Source organism: Entelurus aequoreus, linkage group LG20 (genome assembly GCF_033978785.1).
Source record: "Entelurus aequoreus isolate RoL-2023_Sb linkage group LG20, RoL_Eaeq_v1.1, whole genome shotgun sequence".
In the NCBI taxonomy this organism is placed as follows: Eukaryota; Metazoa; Chordata; class Actinopteri; order Syngnathiformes; family Syngnathidae; genus Entelurus; species Entelurus aequoreus.
This window is the reverse complement of record NC_084750.1, coordinates 37,395,589-37,420,609: the sequence shown is the minus strand read 5'-3', so window position 1 is coordinate 37,420,609 and position 25,021 is coordinate 37,395,589. Positions and strand designations below refer to the sequence as shown.

At 36.9% G+C, this 25,021-nt stretch overlaps 1 protein-coding gene across 2 annotated transcripts in view; it reads left to right on the top strand.

Annotated features, from left to right (window-relative positions):
• rprd2a (regulation of nuclear pre-mRNA domain containing 2a) overlaps positions 1-25,021 on the top strand; it is a 49,916-nt gene that overhangs the window by 15,408 nt on the left and 9,487 nt on the right. The window contains exons 2-9 of one of the 2 annotated variants that reach the window (XM_062030058.1): positions 6,108-6,237; positions 10,823-10,974; positions 12,309-12,361; positions 12,484-12,610; positions 12,725-12,900; positions 14,753-15,095; positions 21,155-21,367; positions 22,349-22,513. In XM_062030058.1, coding sequence (XP_061886042.1) covers positions 6,108-6,237; positions 10,823-10,974; positions 12,309-12,361; positions 12,484-12,610; positions 12,725-12,900; positions 14,753-15,095; positions 21,155-21,367; positions 22,349-22,513 — 1,359 coding nt within the window. Of the gene's footprint in view, positions 1-6,104; positions 6,238-10,822; positions 10,975-12,308; positions 12,362-12,483; positions 12,611-12,724; positions 12,901-14,752; positions 15,096-21,154; positions 21,368-22,348; positions 22,514-25,021 lie in introns of both variants that reach the window. The other variant, XM_062030056.1, reaches the window with a different exon arrangement.

Sequence of the window (25,021 nt, the reverse complement as noted above, 5' to 3'; positions counted from 1 at the left end):
TCCACGGGAGCCCGCATTTTCGTTGTCTCTCCTTCGACAAATGGACAAAATTTTTCGGTAAGTAGAATCACAGCTGACCTGGACATTCGATAGTTCTCTTACCGTCTGAGAAGTGTTGTATCCGAAATAGCTGCAATCGCTTTCTCTTAAGGTATTCATGTGTGATTTCCACAAGTGTCTGTACATGTAGAGGAAGGGAAAACACGGGCATGTCTGGATGACTCGCCTCCATCTTTCTAGTGTTTTCCTCCGTGTGGAAACAGGTTGTTATGAAGCTGGCTGTGGCACGTTCTTTCCGACGTCACTTCCTTTGTGGGGCGCGATCTTTCTGGCGTCACTTCCTCTCCGAACTCAGTTTGTAAACGATTGATGAGTCCATATAAAGCTAAGAGCCGGAGATTCAAGAAATAGACGGCGCACTTACCCGTGTAAAAACTTATCCAAGGAGGGTTACCTTACACAATGGTTTAGTGTGGCTGACACGATGCTTAGGCTAAATAATTATTTGTTTAAGGAGTTATCCGGCTTAGTGTAGACATAGCCTTAGTCCGCACAGGCTATGGGTAGAGGCACTTCAAGCCGAGGAGTAGCTAAACATTTAACGCAGCGAGAAGCTATCGCTAGCTGCTGTGCAAATTGGCTAACAGAACTGAACAACATAAACCGATGAGATTCGTGATAAAGTCGTTACAAGGAGAGATATATAAGTTCTCAAGAAAATCGGTGTATGTGTAAATAAAGCTGTAGTCATTCACCAATAGCCAAATGCAGTCGGTGACCAAAGCATTGCATCACTCGGGAGTCGAGAAGTCGGCATCAGAACCGCCATATTCTTTAGAAAATGTTGTTGGGTTGCGTCATTGTGCGTCAGAGAATCCAACGTAAACACGCAAGGGGCGGGGTTGAGCCAAAGGGAATGCCCTGTGCTTTGCCCGTCAGGCGCAGAGATGAGCAAGCGGTCGTAACAAAAGCACATCAAAAAATACCGGTATTGTCTCAAATATATATCTCTTTCTAAAATATACTAGTATTAAGAGTTATATCGCTATATTTTAGAAAGAGATAGTCATTTAAGACAATGCTGCCATACTGATATACTATATTTTGATGCTGCCTTTAATGCTCGATATAATGTCTGATCACCAAGGTATGTTTAATGGCAATATAAAAGAAGCCCCATAACGTAAGTAGCTTTGTAAAGTGTGTAGGTTTTAATACAGATGTAGCCGATTGAAACACTTGCTAGCTAGCTTACGTAGATGCTACGTCCGGGTTGCGTGTGTCACAATATTCTTTTTTCTCGATAACTAATTAATCTAAACCCAAAATGTCCATTGCTTTGCTATCGTTGAATAACATTGTTTTATTTGGCAAAGCTGGCGGATTTTATGTTAATTGCATGTCGAATAAATGTTCGGTTGGCTTGCTGGCAGTGCTGAGCTAACAAACACAAATAGCATTAAAGTTACGCTTACCTCCATGTCAGCGATCATAACACAATTATTCCCTCTAAACCAGGCATAAACCCGAACATTTTTTCAAGGCTGTAAGTGTGTGCATTTTGTACATCGAGTGTGTTTTTCACCAGCTAGTTTAAGCGTGTATCTAATAAAAGTTACCACAAAAGTCAACAAAGCATAAATGTGTCATTCAGCCTGTTTTATTTCCATTTTTGTTATTTGCACGGCTCTTTATTTAAATTTGTTTTCCTGCCAGAATAAGCCTGTTTCTGTTTACATTTTTATTTGCGCAGCTTCATTAAAAAAAATTAGGCAATTTGTATTATAGATTTAATAAAAGTTTAAATAATACTGTACACTTGTGTATATTGATGTTGTTTTTTTTGCACATATGTGTTTTGTTGAGCAGAAAGTGGGACATGTGGTATTGAGTTTAAACTAAAAACTTTGCACATTTTAAGAGATATATATATACACTACCATTCAAAAGTTTGGGGTCACATTGAAATGTCCTTATTTTTGAAGGAAAAGCACTGTACTTTTCAATGAAGATAACTTTAAACTAGTCTTAACTTTAAAGAAATACACTCTATACATTGCTAATGTGGTAAATGACTATTCTAGCTGCAAATGTCTGGTTTTTGGTGCAATATCTACATAGGTGTATAGAGGCCCTTTTCCAGCAACTATCACTCCAGTGTTCTAATGGTACAATGTGTTTGCTCATTGGCTCAGAAGGCTAATTGATGATTAGAAAACCCTTGTGCAATCATGTTCACACATCTGAAAACAGTTTAGCTCGTTACAGAAGCTACAAAACTGACCTTCCTTTGAGCAGATTGAGTTTCTGGAGCATCACATTTGTGTGGTCAATTAAACGCTCAAAATGGCCAGAAAAAGAGAACTTTCTTTTGAAACTCGACAGTCTATTCTTGTTCTTAGAAATGAAGGCTATTCCACAAAATTTGAACGGTAGTGTATATATATATATATATATATATATATATATATATATATATATATATATATATATATATATGTATATATGTATATGTGTATATGTGTATATATATATATATATATATATATGTATATATGTATATGTGTATATATATATATATATATATATATATATATATATATATATATATATATATATATATATATGTCCATCCATCCTCTTCCGCCTATCCGAGGTCGGGTCGCGGGGCAGCAGCCTAAGCAGGGAAGCCCAGACTTTCCTCTCCCCAGCCACTTCGTCCAGCTCTTCCCGGGGGATCCCGAGGTGTTCCCAGGCCAGCCGGGAGACATAGTCTTCCCAACGTGTCCTGGGTCTTCCCCGTGTCCTCCTACCGGTCAGACGTGCCCTAAACTAAAATACAATTTTTTAACAAAATAATTATAATTACAATTTTTTTGGGGGGGATCTTCACTGGGTCTTCAGCTTTCTGTTATTGCAGCTGTCTATTGGATTAATGATTCGGCTGTGTTGTCTTATCTCTGGAGGAAGCAATCCAGTGTGTCTGGAGTGCTTCTTCTGTTCGTGTCTTGGGTCCATGATTGACAGTTTACAAAGGTGTGCCAAGGCTAGCGCTGTTTGCTAGCTCTTGTATTATGCGCAAAGCACAAAAGGGCCGGATTTACTAAGATCCAAATACCGTGCGCTAAAAAGGGTGAGCAAAAAATAAAATAGCGTGTATTATTTACGAGGAGCACCGGTGCTACTCAATGAAAACAATTATTAGCACGGAAAAAAATAAGGAGCATAATGAAATGTCTTCAATATCACAATTTCATTATTAACACTCGAACAACGTACACATGTGCACTCATACATATAAACAGAATGCCTTAATAAGGCACACTGCAACCCTCAAACACAGAGAACATCCATAAACTGTGCTAGCACTGTCGGTAACACGAGTGTAGGGCTGGGCGATATTGACCAAAACTCATATCCTGAAATAGTTAGGCCGAATATCTGTATACGATATACGTTCCGATATTTTTTCCGTAAAGTAAGGTTGGACAAAGTTAAACCCAAATAAGTGTGTCGAGTTGTTTTATTGAAATAAATACTTGGGGTAACTTTTTTGAACTGTTAAAGTGCCCTGTGTAGATGCACATACAAAATATTAAAAAGGGTTGTATTACGTTTTTTTTTTTTACATAACATGTAATGGTTCTTTGGTCCAGATTTTGCATAGATTGTTTTACAGACCATGTTCAAGCCGCTTTCTGACCGTCTCTTCAGGATACACTGTTTTGTAGGCGGTCTTATTTACGTGTCTCCCGTTCGACTGTGTCTTCTTCCCAACAGCCATGTTGTAATTTTAGCATGTTGTAGCATGCTTCATGATGAATTTTGTAGTGACTAACTCTGTGGAGATTTGTCCGTTTGATGAGGCTGGTCCAGGATGTTTCCAGTAGAGTTTGGGAAGGTTGAAAAACGTTTCTACCACTGTTTGTCTTTTTTTGTGATTTAGTTTCTATAAGCAGAGTCTCCCTCGCCGGATACATGAAGCTTTCCCATCCATAATAACATTTTGTCGCCATAGCTTGGGTCCAAACTCCATATTTAGAACACAAAATCACGACGGTCTTGACTCACTCTCATCTGACGATACTCGTCTGCTCCAGCCTTTCAGCTTCTCTTCGTTCTCGCTCAGATTCTATAACCAGGAGTTTGCCCTCCGAATATTCAGGTTCAAAAAGATAAGGTTATGAATCTTCAATTGTACAAAAATAGCACTCTTACTGAGGTATGATTAGCCAACACAGGCTTTTGTTGCCGGAAGCAGGGAGTACGTCGTTATAGAAGCAGAAAGTGCATTGCTATGTGCACTAAAATAAATGTTTACACAAAATGACCAAAATATGGTAAATATTGTACGTATTACTTATTGTTATGAACGTGTCTGTTAATACATATACTTAGAGTGTGTATATGCAGCGTTGATGGTGGTTTTTGAAGGTGTTTTAAGGGGGAACTGCACTTTTTTGGGGAATTTTGCCGATCGTTCACAGTCCTTATGAGCGACAAGAAGACAAAAATCGGCTCGTTCTAAGTAGCTAGCAATGCAGCTAATTGGAGCAATCAATTTTACCCCTAAATCACTTGAAAATGCATTCAAAAACTGCCAATAATACCTTATTTACGTTCCGTAACCTGTAAAATAACAAAGCTGTAGCAACATTTTTATTGTATGAGTGAACACAGAAGAACTATTTTCCCAGGGAGTAACATATCGGCATGTTTTGGTATTAGCCGTAAAAGCTAGGTATGGCAAGAGAAAAGCTAGCTTCTACGTCAGTACGAAACACGTTTGAGTTTGTAATGCACAACACAATGCGATAGGACACCAATCTGTACTGACTGAAAAACATAAGCAATTATATTACAGTATTATATATTCTATATCTTTATATATAATATATGTATATATATATGTGTATTAGCCCATGTTTAATGTTTTGTTTGTACACAGCTAGTTCGACAGCGTATGTAGTTGTTATAACATGCATGTTGCATATATCATGATCAATATTATATTAACTCACTCGATGGACAGTCCAGCTGGCCGGAGACGTTTTTCCGGTTTATTTTGGGTTAGCACTCTGTTTATGTCGAAATAGTTTGGCTTCAAGTTTCACATTTTACAGCTTCAAAGTCACGCCGACATCACTCTCTTGTGAGTCCTCATTTGTCCAAAAATAGTAATCTTTATTGTCTGTTACCAAGTCTGCCATGATTAGAACACACTCGTGTTTGTTTCCAGAAGTGGGAACACACATTTATGGCCGGAAGTCGGAAGTGCGCTGCAATGAAAACGGAAATAAATGCGCTGAGGAAATCAGTTTGCTTAAAATGACCAAAATATGGTAAATATTGTAAATATTACATATTGTAATGAATGTGTCTGTTACTACATTGTATATCTGATGCAGTGTGTTACCTGTCATTATGTGTTGATGGAGGGTTTTGAAGTTGTTATAGAGGGTTGTGAAGGTTACAACGGTGTCTAAGTGTTTTTTATCTTTAATATCCTAAAAAAAAAGTCATGTGTTCTTGTCTCTCTTAATGATTGTAAACGATGGACAAAAAAGCGCAGTTCTCTTTAACATTGGGGACTCCCATTATCAGCATCTTATGAGCGTTTTTTTATTACAATACCATGATTGTGAACGATAGGCAAAATTCCCCAATAAGTGCAGCTTCCTTTTAGTAACAAAATTATCATTGACACGCCCCAAGAGCAGTCATTTACCCACTTCTCTGCTGCTCAACCCTGTTACTTCAAACACCAAAGCAAAGCTTATGTATGCAAATCAACATTACTGGCTGCACATAAGAGATTGAGAAAGCTGTGTTGTCCATTTGCCAGATTATTACTGTCCATTTTAATAAGTTAATTTGTTAAAACATGTATTTTTATATTAATGCATGTTGTTGTTTTCACAGTCTTAAGGGAATAGACCTAATTAGCAGTGACATGACTTGCTTGTCACTTGAATTTTCTGTTGTTTATAGTATTTAAACTCTCATTCCATAAATAAATGTGTGCAAAACAGTACTTGTTATATACATCCTGACCACGTCTTACTTTCTCGCAAATTCTAACACCATTATTGTCTCTCCTCCAGCAGCGGACACTTCACACAAGCTCAACCTTTTTTACCTCGCCAATGATGTCATTCAGAACTGTAAAAGGAAAAATGCTATGGTTTACCGTACTGCATTTGCTGATGTTCTCCCTGAAGCTTTTTTGCTGTTAAAGTAAGTATATTCTTTGGCTTTCCATTCAAGGAGTGGACATTTTGGGGCAATTTCTTTGGGTTAGCATTCAGGAAAGCAACTTACAAATATAATAATGATTACAAATTCCCAAAATGTTGTTGAATTCAGTTAACCTTTAAATGTTTTGCTTAAACCACAGAAAACATCGCTAAATAGTATTAATAAACTAGGTTAATAAATCTTTCATCAGCTGCATTTTCCAAAGCAGCAACATACTATATATGGTTGTTCCTAAATATTGTTGGAAACTTAACATACTGTAGCTGCTGAACAGGCGAGTGGCTAAATCTAACTAACTATTGAGACAAAACATTAACCACAATTAAAACAACTGCAGATCCAGAATTATAGATGACAGTGAAATATTTGGCTTCCAACAGGAGATCAACTGCAAAATCTAAACATATGTTGAGTAGATTATAAGAGAATTGCCTGATAACACAGATATCGGCAGTACATGACACTCATTAACATCAAACATCCATTAAATAGGTTACTTACCCATGCACGAATAAGTCCAACAATGTCTTTCATGATTCAATGCTTATTTGGTGGACCCATCTGGATATTTCATACTTTTGTACTTTTGGCCAAACAGCTCAATTTTTGTTTCATCTGACATCACATGGACAAAGATAAGACCTTCTGGAGGAAAGTTCTATGGTCGGATGACACGTAAATTTAGCTGTTTTGCCACAATACCCAGCAATAGGTTTGGAGGAGAAAAAGTGAGGCCTTTAATCCCAGGAACACCATCCCTACCGTCAAGCACGGTGGTGGTACTATTATGCTCTGGGCCTGTTTTGCTGCCAATGGAACTGGTACTTTACAGAGAGTAAATGGGACAATGAAAAAGGAGGATTACCTCCAAATTCTTCAGGACAACCTAAATTCATCAGCCGAGAGGTTGGGTCTTGGGCGCAGTTGGGTGTTCCAACAGGACAATGACCCCAAACACACGTCAAAAGTGGTAAAGGAATGGCTAAATCAGGCTAGAATTAAGGTTTTAGAATGGCTTTCCCAAAGTCCTGACTTAAACATGTGGACAATGCTGAAGAAAAAAGTCCATGTCAGAAAACCAACAAATTTAGATGAACTGCACCAATTTTGTCAAGAGGAGTGGTCAAAAAATCAACCAGAAGCTTGCCAGAAACTTGTGGATGGCTACCAAAAGCGCCGTATTGCAGTGAAACTTGCCAAATGACATGCAACCAAATATTAACATTGCTGTATGTATACTTTTGATCCAGCAGATTTGGTCACATTTTCAGTAGCCCCATAATAAATTCATAAAGGAACCAAACTTCATGAATGTTTTTTGTGACAAGTATGTGCTTCAATCACTATCACAAAAAAATAAGAGTTTTAGAAATTATTGGAAACTCAAGACAGCCATGACATTGTTCTTTAAGTGTATGTAAACTTTTGACCGCGACTGTATATAGTATATGTGTACATAGTATATCAATATAATGGATATATAATTGATAGTTAATATAATTGGATATTAAGAGTACCGTATGTGAAAGTTCGACTGCTACATTGTTTACTTTCGTGACGACCTCCTTAAAGTTTTGTAATCAATCAGACATATCAAGGAGCTAAAGTGGTCCAAACATGGATAAGTGTGGAGAGGGTATTTTGCATTGTTCCCATCATGCATTGTAATGGATTTAAATGGGTGTAATTTTGAAATTTTTATGATGCTTGGACATTTTCCATAATATCCACAAAGTTTAGTGAGCAGGTTGTGTTGACGTTTTGTGTTGTTTGCATATTTTTTTGGCGCCATGAATAGGGAAGGTTGTTTGGATTGGGTCATACAAGTGAATGATGTGCTGTAATCACTTTAAATCACAATTCATTGTCATTGACCTGATTTACTCACGGTGTCCGCAAAATGGCAGCCAATTTGCAGCACATGGATTGTCAAATATTTAAAATCAATTTGGTAACACCTTGCGAGCCAGATCCCTAATTAAACTCATGATGTCTTGCGGGCCAAACTGAAGACGCCTGCTGGCCGTAGTTTGAATACCCCTGGCTTAAAAAGTCCACTTTGGTAATGTTGAAGCCCTTAAATTTTGAGAAAAGTGTTTGTAAGGATCCACTCTCCAACACATTCATATTTTTTCTATGATATTTGGCTTGTATATTTGCCTCTAAAACTTTCAAATACGCCAAAATCTACACTGCTGCATGTAAATAAATAGTAGCCTTATGGCGCCTGACCACAATGCAAAAACCCAGAGGTGCCTCTAGATCCCATAGTTGCAACCCAGCAATTGTGCCATAGCGTGGCTATTTCTCAACCTAACGTAGCTGATGGCATGTTTTTTATTCTTTGGACAAGTGATTCCCTACCAAAGTGTCAAGGCATATTAGTGTGTTGCAGGAAATTATCCAATGTTACTTAACTAAACCAAATGGTTTTTATTTACCACAACTAATTGATTGATTGAGACTTTTATTAGTAGGTTGCACAGTGAAGTACATATTCCGTACAATTGACCACTAAATGGTAACACCCGAATAAGTTTTTCAACTTGTTTAAGTCGGGGTCCACTTAAATTGATTCATGATACAGATATATACTATCATATATACTATCATCATAATACAGTCATCACACAAGATAATCACATTGAATTATTTACATTATTTACAATCAGGAGTGTGGAGGGGGGGTGGGGTGGGGGGGTGGGGATATGGACATCAAGTAGTGGACATAGAGAGAGAGAGAGAGAGAGAGAGAGAGAGAGAGAGAGAGATCAGAAGGCATAAGAAAAAGAATCTGCATTTGATTGTTTACATTTGATTATTAGCAATCCGGGGAGGGTGTTAGTTTAGGGTTGTAGCTGCCTGGAGGTGAACTTTTATAGCGGTTTTGAAGGAGGATAGAGATGCCCTTTCTTTTATACCTGTTGGGAGCGCATTCCACATTGATGTGGCATAGAAAGAGAATGAGTTAAGACCTTTGTTAGTTCGGAATCTGGGTTTAACGTGGTTAGTGGAGCACCCCCTGGTGTTGTGGTTATGGCGGTCATTTACGTTAAGGAAGTAGTTTGACATGTACTTCGGTATCAGGGAGGTGTAGCGGATTTTATAGACTAGGCTCAGTGCAAGTTGTTTAACTCTGTCCTCCACCTTGAGCCAGCCCACTTTAGAGAAGTGGGTAGGAGTGAGGATCTTAGATTTTTTATTCATGCCAGCGACACATAATGACAGGTAAGAATGTAACAACAAAAATAAATAATGACAATCGCGATCAAACTCCCGACGGTTATTATTACCAGAATAAATAACAATTATCGGGAAAAAAAGTGATTGATAACCGCACATGAATAAACTTTAGTAACAACAAGCGATAGCTTGCCTCCTAGCTTAAATGCTAACATAAACACAAGGGACACTGTCTTTCCTTATTGAAAAATGTCAAAGCTCAAGCTTAACATTTACAAACACATTACTCTCTGAATAACTAAGATATTCACATTAAACATAAACGCTGTGATGTCTTAGCACAAAGTGATCGATTTATACTCGACAAAAGTGAACTCGCGTGACGTCACATAAACTAGAAGTGAAGCAATGTAAACACCCAACTTGCATTCATAAAAAAACATTCTAAAACATTAACCAAATAAAATGGAAGAAGATAAACATATTTAAACACTCAAAATACTATGACTCTTATGGACAAGAACAATAAATAATGTTTATTCTGCCTCTAAAGTTTATTGTGTTTCTATTTATTTTAGTTATTTAGAAAAAAATAAAACTTGGTTTAATGATCTTATTGTTTGTAGAAGTACTTTTTGAGCACATTCAACAATACCGCGACAATAATGATAACCGTGATAATTTTGTTTACAATAGTCGTGATATGACATTTTTACATCGTTACATCCATGGTGACAGGCGTTATTTATTTTTTATTTTACTTATTTATTTATTTGACAGGGCCAGTACAATTAAACATTGCTACCCGTAGGTAACCGATGTCAAAGTACATAAAACTTCTAGCCACAGGCTAATTTGCAACCCTCGTCCCTGGTTAGGCTTTTAAAGAAAAGTTAGGTCTCTGGTAGATGGGAGAATGTAGTTGAAGGTTGAGAAAACCTGCCTTAACCTACTAACTGTAGTTAAGACTTAATCAACACTACCTCTTCCAGTTCCATCTAAGTAGTTTAGTTTTAGTTTGTCTGAATTGCTTCAAGATGTAATTGATAAACACTCAAACTCACGAAATCCATTCTCAATGAATGATTTATCAATTATAATTCATATGCCAAGGATAAACCTCGGCCTTCTGATGCTTTCTAAGTTTACAAGCCATTAATGATGTCCACTTGATGTGAAAGCACTCACTCTAAAAGAACCATAGAATATTCTTGTGGATGTTATTGTTACATCGTTTAAATGCCACATAATTGACAGAATCATAGTCATCCTTACTGTTATCTTTCACACAGCTTTTATTTCAGCATTTAAATAAATATTTGAAAAAGTCTTACAAAATCTATAAATCTTCGGCCTCTCCTGTTATTTGTTTTTCTCTCAGACATGAAGGTGATGCCAAGGTGGTACAATCTGTGGAGAGGATACTGGGCATCTGGCAGGAGAGAAGTGTATATTCTGAAGCACTGATCACTGAGCTAAGAAATAGCTTGGTCAAAGAAGAGTCCCCACCTGTGACACCTGTGGAGCAAAAAAGTGAGCATGTCCACATTATTTTCCTCAATATCCACAGTAGGGCTGAGTAATAGAGCCCAATAGTCATGTCCCAGTATTTTATACAGAGTTTGAAAGTGTTTAAATGTAAGTCAAAACAAACACTTTTATTGGAACAACTGCACACGCAAATGTAAAGTGCATGGATTATAATTACAGTACAAAAACAATAGTCCATTATTTAGATGAGCTAAACTGCCATATTTTTCGGATGAAGGCACACTCATAATCCTTTCATTTTCGCAAATATCGACAGTGCGCCTTATAACCTGGTGCGTCGAATGTACATATTAATTCTACTTGTGCTTACCTAAGACATCGAAGCAATTTTATTTGGTACTTAGTGTAATGATAAGTGTGACCAGTAGATGGCAGTCACACAAGATTTCGTTGAGAATATAGAATATTGCACACGGCGCTCAAAAATCTGTCGAATTGTTGTAGTATGACTGTGGTAAGCCAAGAAGCCGCACCGCTTGATGCATTGCCGGTGCAATGCGGCTACTGTAAACAGACATACTGTGCTTCAACATACGGGTATTATTATGGTGGTCTATTAGGAGACATATTATTTGGCGTTTTGTTTCAACCTATTTTGCAAAAACCAACTTTTCTTACCTATTTGTTCCTGCTGTTGTGTATTTGGGATCTGGATAAGTCCCGAATGTTTGCGTGCGTCTCCCATCCTAGTCCGCGGCGTTGTCAAAAAGCTCCTTCTTTTTCTCTATCCTCTTGTTGTGGGGCATTCATCCTCCCCTGTGACCATTTATAATATAAAGTAGCGTACAGTTCTAACATATTTCTCAGTAGACTCGCTATGGGAGCGCTAAAAACTACCGGTAGAACAAAGATGACAGGGAGAAGACGTGGAGCCACGTAAATAAGGTCCCCCACAAAACGGCGCATCCTGAAGAGACGTTCAGAAAGCGGCTTGAAGATGGTCTGTAAAATATAATCTATGCAACTTTTTACCAGAGAACCACCATTACATGTTATGTAGACCACAAGGAAGTGTTTTGAATGCAGAAAAAAAAATCATAATATAACCAACCCCTTCAATGCGCCTTATAATTCAGTGTGCCAGTTGTATGAAAATAGACCTGAATAGACCTGCTCATCGACGGTGCGCCTTATAATTCGGTGTGCCCTATGGTCCGAAAAATATGGTATTGACTTAGTGATGTAAATTAATATCATAAAAAAATTATAACAGACCCTAACTCACTCTGTCTTGAGCTTTTTATTTTTTAAACATGAAAAACATGTTGTTACACTGTTAGATTTGATGTCAAATTTACACTTGTATTTATTCAAAGATCCAGTTGAGTCCAAAGCAGAGCTGCGGTCCAAAATTGTTGCAGAATTTGTGGTAAGAACATGTTGTTTATCTTTGTCCATCAAATCTACAGTTGATCCATAACTAAACTGAACACATGCTTAAAATGTTGCTGGTTTGACATTGTAACTGACTATTTTCTGTGTTTCTTCAAGCCTCAGGCATTGATAGACCAACTTTCACAACACAAGAAGTCTCTGGAGGAGGTGGACCTCAGAGAAAAACAAGTGGCAGCTATGAGGGTTGACATATGCAGTTCTGATGCGCTCAAGAAACTAAAAGGTCCCTAAATGATACACTTATCTAAGATTCTAAGTTACATCAATTTAACAATTTTTTGATATCTCCACTTGTCACCGGTCCTTATAAGCTTTTGTTTTCTTTGCTAACGTGCAGATAAGGCAGGAGGAAAGAAGTTCTCCAGGGACTTTGAAGAAGGCAGTACACAGTTACAAGAGTTTGTGAAGTTTTTTGACATACAAAACAAAACAGGGCCTCCTCTCCTGGAAGCCTTGAGCAACGCAGATATCTTCTATGAGATGCAGTACAAAGAGGTTAAGATTGTTGCAAATGTAAGTGTCCTCGTGGAAAATACTTTTTTTTTCAAGGTTAACCTTTATACGAAACTTTATAGAGTATCATGTCATATCAACACTTTATTTTTTAACCCGTCACACATGCAAATGCTCTGTATTGGGGTATTGTACTTGTTAAAAGCATAACACTCACAGGATTAATACACTGAGTGTCTCAAAAGTCTAAATACTTAAATCGTTGTAAACTTCAAAGATTCAAACTTCAAGGTGGTGTTCATTTAAATTCAGTGGCAATTATCTAAAAAATACAATTGAGTGGAAAATTTTATTTGGAAAGTGATCCATTTATAGGAAATGTAACAAACTCAATCATCGAACCCTAATTATCTGTACAGACAACTCTTTGGGTTTTTTAACACCCTTAACTGCCATGCAAGTGTTATATAATAATAATAATACATTACTTAAATCAAATAACTTGTCATGATGAAGGAATGCTGACTTATTCATCACATTTTAACATTCTTTGCTCCTAAAAGCATGGTAAGATGTTAGTTGGTGTTTGTAGTAAAACAAAAAACACCAATCCATAAATTGTAGAGGTGTCTCGATACGTTATTGATATCAGATATTGGTCCAATATCAACTAAAAAAAAGTTTCTGATTCCGATATAAGAGCTCCAATACAAGCTCGGCAACCAGTTAACATCTAAATTTTCTCCAATAAACACACAATTTTGGTCTCTTCTTGTATTTTACTGAAGTCATTTGCTAAAGGTAAACAAGGTAGGCTGTAGGATATTAGGAGCTTGCAGCTACATGCCAGCTAAGCAGAAATACTACACAAGCTAGTCATATGTAATATATGTCTTTAATTGAATAACATTGCAGTCAAAAACATGGCATTTGTCAGTATGAACAAGTATCAAACATTGTTGCATATGACTGAGAGAGACACAGTCTTCAAGGCAGAAGTCTATTAAAAAGTGTTCAATAACAAATGTGTCTGCATCATTCAACTGACTGCAACATGAGCCTAACGTAATAAACTATTGTGGTCACTCGGTGTCTCTAAAACCACAATTCCCACTTCAATTTAAAGACAGCCTAAGTCCATTCCAGACGGTTAATAATAAATAGGTTAGTCTTTTTCACACCTACCATTGTTCTCTGAGTAATTTTACATGATCAAGCCTTTTCTAACATTCCATATTACAAGGTGTATGATTCCTGCCGATATCAGATTAATATTGGCATCGGCTAATACACAAGGTTCTATTGTTGGTATCATATCCGAAGTGAAAAGTTTTTATCGGGACACACCTAGTAAATTGCGTACTGACAGTTCGATGGGTGTGCACACTTGGGAAGGAAATACCGCAGAAGATTACTGCTTCAAACTAGAGTCCATTAACTAACAGCTCTCCATTAGGTTCTTATTTTATTATTATTGTTGTTGTTGTGCCATTCTGTTCAGTGCAGCCAGATGTATGCCCAACAAAAAAAACACAAGTAAATATTTTGTAATAATCTTGTGGCAAGATTTGCAGGCATCTCTCTTGAGATAATTTCCTCCTAAGAACTGCAGTGGACTTTTTTGGTCTGGTTTGTGTTTTGAGTTACACATTTTGGGGGAAAACATTGCCCTGTTATGCAAAACCCAAATGTCCACTGGGGAGGACCCTAAATCCCAGGATATATGACAGTGGTGCAAACAAATTTTCTGTGCATAATTTCCTTAAAACCAAATTATTTAGAAACGTTTTTACATGCACTTCTGATCTTACAGGACAGTTCTAGACTTAAACTGCAGTATTAGTAATTATCAAGGGCAATAATGTTAGCATGTTGATAAAGCTGTTGGTTTGTTGTCCACCCTTTCTTCAAGGCGTACCAAACATTCGCTAACAGGGTGTCCCATCTGAAACGCAAGCTGGACAACCTAAAGGCCACCTTACCAGATCTGGATGAGTCGCCTATTCCTTCACCCTCTGCTGACGCACCGTCTCCGACAGGCTCAGAATCTCCTTTCCGTGACTTAGAGCTGACCAACCCCGATCCAGATATTGATGGCTCTGCTATGGATGAGGAAGCAGAGCCTCCAGCACCGAGTCCTTTGTCATCTATGGGAGAATCCCCCAAACATGAGTTGAATTTTGGAGAAAATGATAACCGTGAAGTAGAGGACATGGACCTGTCAGACGATGAAATGGTCAGCGGAGGCATTATCGGTAAGTGGTACCATGGCATTTTTTTTTTTTACATTTACTAGATGAATTTCAAAAAATGCAGTTTTGGAACATACTTAGCTTCCTGTTACTTTACAGTGATACCTTGGTTTCTACCTTTGTCAGGAGATTATGAATTAGTTGGCGTCTGTGTGTCAGTTATTTAGCAACATAACTCAAAAAGTTATAGGTGGATTTTCATGAAACTTTCAGGAAATGTCAGAAATGACATAAGAAACAAATGATTAAATTGTGGATAAAGGAACATTTAACATGACTTTTACCTTTACTGTAACTCAAAGACAGTGATGAGTGGAGGGAAGTGGACGAAAGAGCCACGCGGACGCTATTTTACTCTAGTGGCTTACTTTCTGCGCTTTGTATCCCTTAAACCAGTGGTTCTCAAATGGGGGTACGCGTACCCCTGGGGGTACTTGAAGGTATGCCAAGGGGTACGTGAGATTTTTTAAGAATGTCTGTCAAAAAGAACTGTGAAAAGAAATGCAACAATGCAATATTCAGTGTTGACAGCTAGATTTTTTGTGGACATGTTCCATAAATATTGATGTTAAAGATTTATTTTTTGTGTGAAGAAATGTTTAGAATTAAGTTCATGAATCCAGATGGATCTCTATTACAATCCCCAAAGAGGGCACTTTAAGTTGAAGATTACTTCTATGTGTAGAAATCTTTATTTATAATTGAATCACTTGTTAATTTTTCAACAAGTTTTTAGTTATTTTTATATCTTTTTTTCCAAATAGTTCAAGAAAGACCACAACAAATGAGCAATATTTTGCACTGTTATACAATTTAATAAATCAGAAACTGATGACATAGTGCTGTATAGCTCGGTTGGTAGAGCGGCCGTGCCAGCAACTTGAGGGTTGCAGGTTCGATCCCCGCTTCCGCCATCCTAGTCACTGCCGTTGTGTCCTTGGGCAAGACACTTTACCCACCTGCTCCCAGTGCCACCCACACTGGTTTAAATGTAACTTAGATATTGGGTTTCACTATGTAAAGCGCTTTGAGTCACTTGAGAAAAAGCGCTATATAAATGTAATTCACTTCACTTCACTTCACTTATTTTACTTTATCTCTTTTTTTCAACCAAAAATGCTTTACTCTGATTAGGGGGTACTTGAATTAAAAAAAATGTTCACAGGGGGTACATCACTGAAAAAAGGTTGAGAACCACTGCCTTAAACCAACCCCCAGACCCCGCAACCTGTGTTAACGCAAAACTTTTAAAATCACAAACCCATTGTAATTAGGGATGGGTTCCATTTACATTTCCAATTCCCGATATATTTGAGAATCGATACTGGTACTCAACGGTACCAAATTTGGGTACTTTCGTGTGTGTTAATAAATATTAATTGTTTGATAACAACCTTTTATTTTTTAATGTCCATCCATCCATTTATGATAACTGTCTTGTCCAGTTGTTATGCTGTATCTTGTTTTCTTACCAAATTTGAGTCTTACTTGCAATACAGTTGCACTTCCAAGACATAATTAAACTGCAGTACTGTATAGGTTATCTATGGTATGTTGTGTATCTAGGAAGTAGCTTTTTCCATGAAGGTAAATGTCTTTTATTACGTCGTGAAGTGTTAATACTGTGGACATTATGCCTATTACACACCAGCTCTTTGATTGTAACATTGATCTTAGTTGTAGTTTTCATTACCAAATTTGGAGGTTTTGAAATCCTCATGTAAAATTTCTAATGCTAATAGTAGCCTGTTTATGGCAAATCCAATGTAAATAAGCATCATGCGAGCACATTTTAGATGAGTGGAGCCTTACTTTATGTTCGATCGTTTACTACCAAGCATACGGTGTTGAAAATTGCAACATCACTTAAAGGGAGTTTGGCTGAGTCCGCCCTGAGTGCTGCTTGAGTGATTGTTTTCTTGAGCCGGTGTTTAGTCTGCAACCTGACGTGACGAGTCTGCAACCGGACGTGATGTCACATGCAACATAGGTATTGTAATTTGGCACCAAATGATTTTACGTGAATCAATACACAGTAGTCCCAACCAATTTTCTTATTACCTGAATTCAAATGATCCCAACTAGAGGTGGGAATCTTTGGCTATCTCAGGATTCGATTACGATTACGATTCAGGAGCTATGATTCAATAAAAAAATTGATTATTGATGCATCTTTATTATATGTACAGTATATTGATGCAGTTTAACATTTATTTTTGTTTCACTAAATAAGTGTTTATCACTTTCAACTTTTAAAAACAATGCATTTGTAATAACAAATTCCCATCACATTTTTTTAATTCATAGAAATGTGCAAAACTTAAGTGCCCTAAAATAAAAGAGCTGGTCAAATTTCTCTGTGTTGTGGCTTGCTGCAGTCAGCCAAGTTTTAGAACTGTCTGCATAACTTTATTTACAATAAATATATCGATTATCGATTATTGACTAATCGATTTTATAATTGTCCACGTCCGAATGGCGATGCATCTAAAAAGCGATTATTTCCCCCACCTCTAATCCTAATTTATCTCTCCCACCTCGATTGTGACAGTTGACAATTGCACACGTCGGCGGCATTATTAGTATCACTAGTTGAATGATCAGTGACAATAGGCGTGATACAAACAAAGCTTTCTAACATGGCCAACGGCAATGCATTGTGGGAAATGTAGAAAACTCCAAACCCCTCTATAGGCATTGATTACATAAAAGCAGACTGTCTGAAGGCCTATTTGCCTGATACTGAGAAATACGCAGTGCACTTGAATGCCTCACCAGTTCATGGAGCGCATACCATGAGTGGAGGATTTTTATTATAGTACATCTTCTCAAAAGACAATAGTAAAGGCAATTCTACTTGGATATAAAGTATTTTAGAGTCGTCCGAGTACAGCTCGTGCCAATTTAGTATTCACTAAAAATTTGTCAACACATGGCCATTGTCTAAATAGCTGGTGACACTAGTAAATACCAAGATAATTGTGTCTTGCCTACAGTGTAATATGCTCGACCATGTTGGTAATAGTGTCATGGTTTCCGGCGTTATACTGTAAATGCTTTGACACTGGGATCGGTAGTTGATAGAGGTAAACAGCAATTCTTACAGTATTGTGATATTGTTAAACAGAGCAGGCCTAAAGAACTTGGTGACACTAGTAAATACCAAGATAATTGTGTCTTGCCTACAATCTAATATGCTCGACCATGTTGGTAATAGTGTCATGGTCTGGGGCGTTATACTGTAAATGCTGTGTCACTGGGATCGGTAGTTGATCGAGATAAACGGCAATTCTTACAGTATTGTGATATTGTTAAATAGAGCAGGCTTTAATAACTTGCCAACATGGCCATGGGATGATAAGGACCCTATACACACATCCAGTATGACAAATACCTTGCTGGGAAAGGTGAAGGTGATAAGATGGCAAAGTATATCTACAGTATATTTAGACCTGAAGTCAATTGAGCACCTGTAGAGCTTCCTCTAGCGGCAAGGTGTCTTAACACCCACCAGCTCTATAATGTCATCATGGAGTGGAGACTGATACCACTAACAACCTTTACAGTTGTGGTGAATTCCAAGCACAAGATGATTGAGGCAGAGCTAGATAACTCCAAATATTATAACAGGTTACAATTTGGACATGTTCACTCTGACGTGTACTCGCTTGTGTTGCCAACTATTTAGACAGTTTTACACTGGCTATTTTAAAGTATATCCAAACTTAATCTCTGTAGTATTGTCTGCAGAGAAATATGCTACAACGCAGGGTTTACCCTAGATTGGCAAAATATCTATAGTGGTGGGGGCGTGGTCACCATGACATCATCACATAATTTGCATAAGCTGATATGATTTTCTTTAGAAACGCCACAAAATTGTATACATACATGTAAAACCAAATATGTTACTATAAATCAGTATCAATATATATTTTATATCGTTTTGCCATATTTTCCATTATTGCTGCTTATTGTACAATGTACTTTGAGAATGTTTTAAATGTTTACAGATTCTTATTGACTTTTTAAAAAAAAATTACTAGCAAGAAATTTAGCATCTTTTTTTCTGTTGTTATTATCGAATGTACTCGTGTTCAGAGACTCTACTTTCGTCCCTCGATGTCCCTGACAAAAGAGGCGAGCTGCAGGGAGCATGACGTCACACTTGCTTCACGCTGCTGCTACCGTTGGACTTTCTCTCCTTAAAAGATTTCGCTATCCTCTTAATTTTTGCACATTTTGTAGATCGTTGTCCGCAGGTATATCTAGGATATATTAAAGTTACGTCCACATCGCAGACATGCCGACAACACTCCAGGCAATGGCGTGCGTCTTGTTTACATCCGGTTTCGGCAGTGCTGTTTTCGATGATCAAAATATTTTTCCAGCGGCCGAGTTCACGGTGCTTCACTTGCCAATAGTGCGCAAATAATTAAAGTTAAAGTTAAAGTACCAATGATTGTCACACACACATTAGGTGTGGTGAAATTTGTCCTCTGCATTTGACCCATCCCCTTGTTCACCCCCTGGGAGGTGAGGGGAGCAGTGGGCAGCAGCGGTACCGCGCCCGGGAATCATGTTTGGTGATTTAACCCCCAATGCCAAGCCATATATATATCCATATATAATATATATATATATATATATATATATACATTTATTTATATATATATATATATATATATATATATATATATATATATATATATATATATATATATGTATATATATATATATATATATATATATATATACTACCGTTCAAAAGTTTGGGGTCACATTGAAATGTCCTTATTTTTGAAGGAAAAGCACTGTACTTTTCAATGAAGATAACTTTAAGCTAGTCTTAACTTTAAAGAAATACACTCTATACATTGCTAATGTGGTAAATGCCTATTCTAGCTGCAAATGTCTGGTTTTTGGTGCAATATCTACATAGGTGTATAGAGGCCCATTTCCAACAACTATCACTCCAGTGTTCTAATGGTACAATGTGTTTGCTCATTGGCTCAGAAGGCTAATTGATGATTAGAAAACCCTTGTGCAATCATGTTCACACATCTGAAAACAGTTTAGCTCGTTACAGAAGCTACAAAACTGACCTTCCTTTGAGCAGATTGAGTTTCTGGAGCATCACATTTGTGTGGTCAATTAAACGCTCAAAATGGCCAGAAAAAGAGAACTTTCATCTGAAACTCGACAGTCTATTCTTGTTCTTAGAAATGAAGGCTATTCCAAAAAATAGTTTGGGTGACCCCAAACTTTTGAACGGTAGTGTGTGTATATATATATATATATATATATATATATATATATATATATATATATATATATATATATATATATATATATATATATATATATATATATATATATATCCATACGGTAACGATCCGTTCTGCTGGTGTAGTGTATTATATTAGTGTGGTTTTGATATGCTGTTCATTTTTCCCATGATCACAAATATACCGTCTGTGCCTGAAAACGTATTGGCGGAGAATGAGGAAGTGTTGTTGTGTGTCTGGGGAAGGACGGAGACAAAAGTGGGAGGTAAAACCTGTTGGAATTGTGCCGTTTGTTATCATAAGATTGGCAATAAAAGTTGAAGATAGCGTTAGACTTGGTCTGACTTCTTCTGGCGGCCACATTACAATATATTACTTAAATTTGTTTTCAGGTTTAAAAAAAAAAGAAGAAATTTGAAGATGTGGCGGCAATGAAAATGCTGTGGCGGTGCGCCACATTAAGTTACATTAAGGGGAAACCCTGCAACGGTTGTGAGGGCTGTACTCACTTTAATGAAATGCTGTAATTGTATTCGATCTTTAAGTTGATATCGGTACTGTTTGCCAAGATAACCAAAAAACAGTTTATTCCCCCTGGCTATCAATCTTCTGAACTGTCTCCGATCATCCAACTCACCACCCCTGACAACACATGGCAAATAAAGCTGTTACTAATTCTGCCTCGTCAAGCTGCATAATACAAAGTTAGATCCATCTATTTAACACAACACAATGCTGAAGCTTTTTTTAGTTGTTTTTGTTTATTTTTTACAGTTGACGAGCAAATCAAGGTCCCTTCAACATCGGATCCAATCCATCCATCCGATCCCATCGGTAAAAAGACTGAGCCATTCAAAGCAACAGCTCAGCCTTCACCTGATCCATATGCTACACCTGTACCATCTCCGACACACAGTGTGGAAAGTGTTGACATGAGTAAAATCGGCTCCATCCTCAGCAGTATAAGTTCGTCTATGAGTACCACAGGTGAGAATACTGGGGATACAGCAGAATAAAGGTCTTAAAGTTAAGACTTTATGCTGTCATTTGGACAGTTTACTTTTATATTGGGCATGGGCATTTGACTAAATTTCCCTGATTGTTTATTTGGTTATTTATTTCAAATCTTTTTATTTTTACTATCATTAGCCAAATTGGGTGTCAAGTGTCTCAACAAGGTATCATTAATCAATTAACAAGTTCACGCAATCACAAAATTCTTAATAAACAATTATTTGATTAGAGGGCATACTTTATACCCTGCCCAGACACAAATATTTTGAGGTGTATTGCAAGATCATGTAAAAGGATGATAAAACTTAGTGTTGTAAATACAGAATTTGTTTAATTACATTGTGTGCATGTACTTAATGTGGCGATCGATCACTCTTTTTCTATATTCAAAATGATTTCAGACTTAAACAACAACAACAAAATAATAATAAAGCAACAATGAACTTTAAAAAAATTCAAAAAGCATTCACTGGGTTTGGACATTTTGAATGTGAAGTTTCAAGCATTCTGCAACCAATCAAAACAAATATGTTGTTCAAAAAGTAAATAATAGCATCAGCATAAATGTTAATATGCTATGTTTTGCTATGTGTATCAACTCAAGTATGTTCAATATGTTATTTGGCTTAGTGTATAAATCTAGCTCGCGGAATAAAGAAAAAGTAATTATCAAAGTACATAAGGAGACTATTAGGTATTATTAATATGCCGTCAATGTCAACTTAAACATGGATTCTGTTTGTGAACAAAAGCTCAAAGAGAGTCAACTGAGTAAGAACCAAAGCAGGTAGTTGACCAAATAAGTTAGCTGAATTTATTCACTTTGCACATTTGTTGAACAGAGCCTTGACTATTTGGCAACGTTATATATAATGGGAAATAATGTCTTCAACCTTCAAAGGAAATGTGTATTTACAGAGATTTACAATTAGTGTGTTCTTCTTTTTAATATAGGACCATCAGTGGCGAGTCCCTCTGCCGCTAGCCCTTATTCACCAGTAGAAACCATACCTACTGTCTCTCAGGATGCTCTGGTTGACATCCTGTCAAAGGTGGACGTGATTCCTGCAGATCTCCTTAGTGCTCTGTCTAAGGTCCAGACACAAGTTGGCCTTGAGGGTGAGATATTTTTAATTATACATCAGCAGCCTTATTCTATATACTGTTCCAGTGTGAAGTTTACATTATACCCATCATGGGAATGAAAGCCATTTCAATGTTGGGGCTTAAATGGTTAATTTTATGCATTTTTCGATGCATTTAATGTTCTTTGTGGGTCAAAAGCCACCCTCACTAATCTTTGGCTAGAAAGTTTCCCCTTGAACAGACACTTTTAGTAGCCATTAACAATCTTCTGGCATCATTTTGGCTGGATGTTTTAATAACATATAATGCAGACTTTAGTTTATTCATATTGATTGTTTTATACTTTTAATGATAGTTTATACGGCTGAGGCCCTGAAAAACTAATTTCAGAAGCTTAAATTTAGCTTACTTTATCAAATTTCATATAAATCATCAAATTCTCATTTCTAAATTATATACTTATGGAGTTAGAGGAGTTGCACTGGACTGGTTAACCAGCTATTTACAACAATGACAGCAATATGTTGAGATTGATGATTATAGATCAGAATGTATGAATATTGAATGTGGAATTCCACAAGGTTCGATTTTAGGACCCAAACTTTTTATTTTATATATAAATGATATTTGTGAGGTTTCGAAAATTTTACAGTACGTATTATTCGCAGACGATACAAATTTATACTGTTCAGGAGATGACTTGAAAACCTTAGCCGATAATATTGAAGAGGAAATGGTTAAACTAAAATTGTGGTTTGATGTAAATAAATTATCTTTAAACATGGAAAAGACTAAATTTATGGTATTCAGTAATAAAAGAAAGATAGAAGCTAGTTTATCCATAAACAATGTGAAAATTGAGAAGGTGTCTGAAATCAGATTTCTTGGGGTCATCCTAGATGAAAAGTTGACATGGAGAGCTCATATTTTGCATGTGAAAAATAAGGTATCTAAAAGTTTATTTATTTTGAACAAGGTTAAATACAGTTTCCCTTATAATACAACGAGAATGTTATATTGCTCAATTATTCTACCTTATTTCAATTATTGTGCAGAAATATGGGGAAATACATATCACAGCAACATAATGCCTTTATTTCTTTCACATAAAAGAGCAATTCGTATCGTTTTTACAGTAGGATACAGAGACCACACAAATCCACTCTTCATTAGGTCAGGATTATTAAAACTAAAAGACATTGTAGAATTGCAAACTCTATTAGTGATGTTCAAAGCTAGAAATAAAGTTCTTCCGTAGGACTTACAAAAGTTATTTGTGTTCACGTCAGAAGATGAGAACCACAGAAGGCCGTATGACTTTAAACATCCAAGAGTGCGAACAAATATGAAGCAAATGTGCTTGTCTGTTGCTGGTGTGAAAGCATGGAATTCTCTAGACAAAGACTTAAAAAGTTGCAAGAATATCTTTGAATTTAAAAAGAGTTACAAAAAGAGACAACTGGAACTATATCAAACTGATTTTTGATTTTGATTGGAACGTGTCATTTTGAAAATGTTTAGACGAAAATTAAAAGTATGTTGGAGTTCGGGTGTTGGTGGAGGGAGCAGTGATAAAGTCATCTGAATAATTTGTGTTAAAAAGGGGGCAGATAAATATAAGAATAGTATTCTTCCATCTGCTCCGATCTGATCATGGAAATGTATAAGAAACAAAAAAACAATGAAAGTGTCATCTGTATATGGCTTGTATATATGCATTTTCATGAAAGGAATAAAAATAAATGATTATGATGATGAAATTTTAACACTAAATTTGCAAATTTCCATTGGACTTGATGCTCTCCAACACAAGCTTCCTTTTTGAATGGCACCCTCAAAGTCCATGGCAAAGTACTGTAAATCTAGCTTCTCAGTGGACGAACAGTGACACTAATGTTCCAGCTGTTTCCAGTTCATAGTAGGTTCTGGGTTGTTTCTGAACATCCAAACCCACTTCCTCATCCTGCATGAGAGTGCCATTTACCAAACTATGGCAGAGTGATGACATCCAAAAAATGTGTACTTGTGTACAACGTCAGTCTACCCCAGGGCAGCTGTGGCTACAAATGTAGCTTACCACCACCAGGTGTGAATGAATGATGGGTTCCCACTTCTCTGTGAGCGCTTTGAGTATCTAACAATAGAAAGGCGCGATATAAATCTAATCCATTATTATTATTATTACAACGTAGGGCTGTATTCGACTAAGGATTGTCATAGTCAATCTGATTTGTTCGATTTTGCCCATTGTCGACTATGAGCTCTATCTGCTCTATCGGACCACCAATAAGACACCACCAATAAGACAATCAAACTTTAAGATCTAAAGGAAGTTAAAAGTCATAACAAGGGTTCTGTATGTGAACCAGCATAAGGATTATTAGCATTGCCAAAGGGGAGCAGTGAGAGAGGTCTTCTGCTCGAGCAAGCTTGTAGAAGCTACACCCCGTCGCTAGTGTGTTCAATAAGGGTTGTCTCATCCCGAGGGGCTCTGCTTCCCCCATCTTGGAGCATCTTCCCAACACACCCACTGTTCGCTGG